Below are 3,500 nucleotides of genomic sequence, written 5' to 3'. Positions count from 1 at the left end.
AATATTTTTAAGGCAGTGCATTTAAATATGGCTAAGTTTTTTATACTATACACGATATTGTGGAAGCAGTTCAATTTGCCTTTGTTCTACTGCTAATTTATTGTACTAAGGCTGAAGATCAGGTAGTTTTTGGAGTTTGAATTTTGGATATAAATTAAAGGTATTAGTAGAATTTCCAGGTAATACTTTTCTTGTGACTGAACAATGTTCAACATTTATGAAAGGATGAATTAAACTTTTTTGAGCGTAATTATCATAGCGAAGATGGTAAATTTGTATTTTTAAATACTTGAAATTAAAAGTTATTTCTTTCTTGAAAATATAATTTAGTGAGAATTTTAAACATAGCTAGTTATGTAAATAGAGCAGAGTGTACAAAACTGTTTTTTTCTTCCCTAGAATTTACCTCCTATTCGAAATAGGAATTTTAGGAAAAAGAAGAAAGGCAAAGCCAAAGAGCCTTCCAAAAAAACCAAAGAGGAAAATACAAAAAACAGGATAAAATCTTACGATTATGAGGCATGGGCAAAACTTGATGTGGTATGTTAATCTGGTCATTTGCTTCTTAATATTTGTATACAATTTTCTTGGCATTAGCTAATAGCCATGGGTTAAATGAAAAATAATATAGAGTTCTTACTGCTTGTGTTTTTTTCATGTAGACTATGTGTAATAAAAATTTAATTATATGGCTCTTAAGTTAACCAGATTTTTCCCCCCCCTCTAATCCTTTTTCGGTGAATGGTAGATAAAGCAGCTAAGATTCTTTCCTTTTCTTTTCTTTCTTTCTTTTTGCAAAACTTAACTATTTATTTATCTGGTGTACTTTTCATACAGTTTTGTCCACTGGTTCCATTTAAGTGTAGTACAGTATCAAAACCAGGAAATTGACATTGGTACAATGTGTTTAGTTCTATACCATTCTATCCCTATGTAAGTTTGAGTAACCCCCACTGCAGTTAAGATAAAGAATGCCTCATTACCACAAAGATTCCCTTTGTGCCACTCTTTTATAGTCTTACCATCCCTTCCTTCCCACCTTCTCTAACCCTTAAACAGCCAGAGTGCAAAGATATTCCTAGGAAAAAACCCTAGGATACCAACCCATTCTGTTGGTATCTTTTCTTACAGACTGAATTGAAGGACCTGTGGAATACTGCTTAAAGTGAATGCCTTTGTGTCGAGGCTTGGGTCTGGTGCCATGTGACAATAAAAATAGGCCTGTCTTGATCCCAGGATTCTAGTAAATGTGGGACCTCCTATCTTGCACACATGTCATATAGTGTAGTTAGACAATTACTACCAGTGCTCTGCCCCAGAACTCTCTACCCAGTATTCACATCAGCCTGTGAAAGGGAAACGTTGGCTGGCCTTCTTCTGGATTTTGACCTTCTTTTTTTTTTTTTGCAGTTTTTGGCCGGGGCTGGGTTTGAACCCATCACCTCCGGCATATGGGGCCAGCGCCCTACCCCTTTGAGCCACAGGTGCAGCCCTGATTTTGACCTTCTGTAAGGGTCGATTTTTGGAGGGTGTGATTACAAAATTTGGAATATATGATCCTTTTAAAAGTGTTTTAATATTTGACTGGTGCAAAAGGATAGTGGAATTGTATGTTCTAAAACATAATAGAATGAACATATGAGCCCGCTGTCTTAACTTAGAGAATTTTTCTAATACTGTTGAAGCTACTGGTATGTTTTTCCCCATCCCATTTTCTACCCCCAGTGGTAACCACTATTATTCTGATTTCTATTTATTATTTTCTTTGTGTTTTTCTGTTTAACACTTTTACTGAGTTAAAACATACATGAAGTCCAAAAATCTTAAGTATGCAGCTTCCTGAATTTTTACTTTTTATATACCGTGAAACCACTGTTCAGATCCAGATCAGGGGCATTTCTAGCATTCCAGAAGCTTCTCTTTTTGGTTGATGACCTCTCAAAAGTAGAACTGTTCTGATCTCTCATACTGATGTTTTGTCAGTTTTGGAATTTCATATAAGTGTGTTGTACAGTATACATTCTAGTGTCTGGTTCTTTTGCTGTCATTATCTAAGATTGATCCCTATTATAAGTAGCAGTAGTTTTTTTTCGTTGGTGATCATAGTTCCATTGTATGAATATTTCACAATTTGTCTAATCTCTTGATACACATTTGGGTTGTTTCTGGTTTGGGGCTATTATGAATAAACCTGCTATGAATGTTCTTTCTCCTTTTTCTTTGAGACAGAGTGTCACTGTTAACCCAGGCTAGAGTGCTGTGGAGTCGGCCTACCTCACAGCAACCTCAAACTCCTGGGCTCAAGCAGTCCTACCTCAGCTCCTGAGTAACTGGGACTACCAGCACCTGCCCCAATGCCCAACTTATTTTTTTTATTTTTAGTAGAGATGGGGTCTCATTGGTGCTCATTCTGGGACATTCTTGTACTTGTCTCTTGATGGCCACAAGCATCCATGATTTCTGGGTCTTACTTTATATATAATATACATTTCGCTTTAGAAGACAGTTTTCTAAACCAGTTGTATTGTACTTTTCTTAATGGAACCAAGGCTAATTGACTCAAGATAGCTGGGACTGTTATTTAATAGTTTGCCATCTGCTTCAGTATTGACCCAGTATAAGAGAAGTAAAATTTGGGGGCTGGAATTTATTGCTGTTGGAAATAATACTTTTTGAACATACAATTTATTCTCAACTGAATTTTATTACACACTTTACCTTCACTTTTTTGTGACTTTCGCCTTTTTCTTTTTATAAGTTGGTGTCTTCTTATAATGTCCTTTCCTGAAATACATGGTCTCAAGATGATTTCTTATAGAGATGCTTTCTGCACAGTCATTTACTGATTCAGCAGATAATTGATGGAACTGCTGTTTCATGGACAGTGACATGATCGTACTGCATTGCTTCTAAATTTCCTTTTAGTGCCTTTGTACGAGATACAGGTGTTTACATACAATTCCATTCTGGTGCAGATCTGAGCAGCTTCTCTGCGCGCTTAGTACCTGTCAGCTTAGCAATGTTGGATGATCTTAGGAATGTTGGTGGGCTGGTGGTATTTCTAGAATCTTCATGCTAAAGCACTTAGCTAAATTTCAGTCCAAGTTTTGATGTTCATTCGATGAAATTAAACGTAGTTTTTATCATTTATCAACAATTTGTTTTTTCTTATGTAAATAACTTAAAATAGCATGTTAAATGCAAAAAGGATTTTGTTTATATAATGATTAAAGTTTGTGTCTAAATGAACTTTACTGATAACTAATGCTTACTGATTTAAAATATCTTACTAAAATTCTTTCATTGTATATATAAAAAATATGATTTTTAAATATCCTAGAAGAATCTCTGACATTGTTTATTACTTTGAAAGGAGTGAGTGTGAGTAAAAAGAGATTAGAGATCACTGAGCTGGCATATTATATTTTGGAATATACTGAGAGAGATGGTAACAGACTGTAACACGGTTGAGAGCTCAGATTTAAAATTAAAACCTGGCT

The 3,500-nt window shown here is 35.1% G+C and overlaps 1 protein-coding gene across 1 annotated transcript in view; it reads left to right on the top strand.

Moving 5' to 3' along the window:
• Positions 1-3,500, top strand: part of RPAP3 (RNA polymerase II associated protein 3) — a 40,147-nt gene that overhangs the window by 4,258 nt on the left and 32,389 nt on the right. The window contains exon 3 of the mRNA XM_012807478.2: positions 400-540. Coding sequence (XP_012662932.1) covers positions 400-540 — 141 coding nt within the window. The remainder of the gene's footprint in view (positions 1-399; positions 541-3,500) is intronic.

Source organism: Otolemur garnettii, unplaced genomic scaffold (assembly GCF_000181295.1).
Source record: "Otolemur garnettii isolate 467f Iridium unplaced genomic scaffold, OtoGar3 scaffold00070, whole genome shotgun sequence".
NCBI classification, from domain to species: domain Eukaryota; kingdom Metazoa; phylum Chordata; class Mammalia; order Primates; family Galagidae; genus Otolemur; species Otolemur garnettii.
This window is presented reverse-complemented; position numbering and strand designations above follow the sequence as displayed.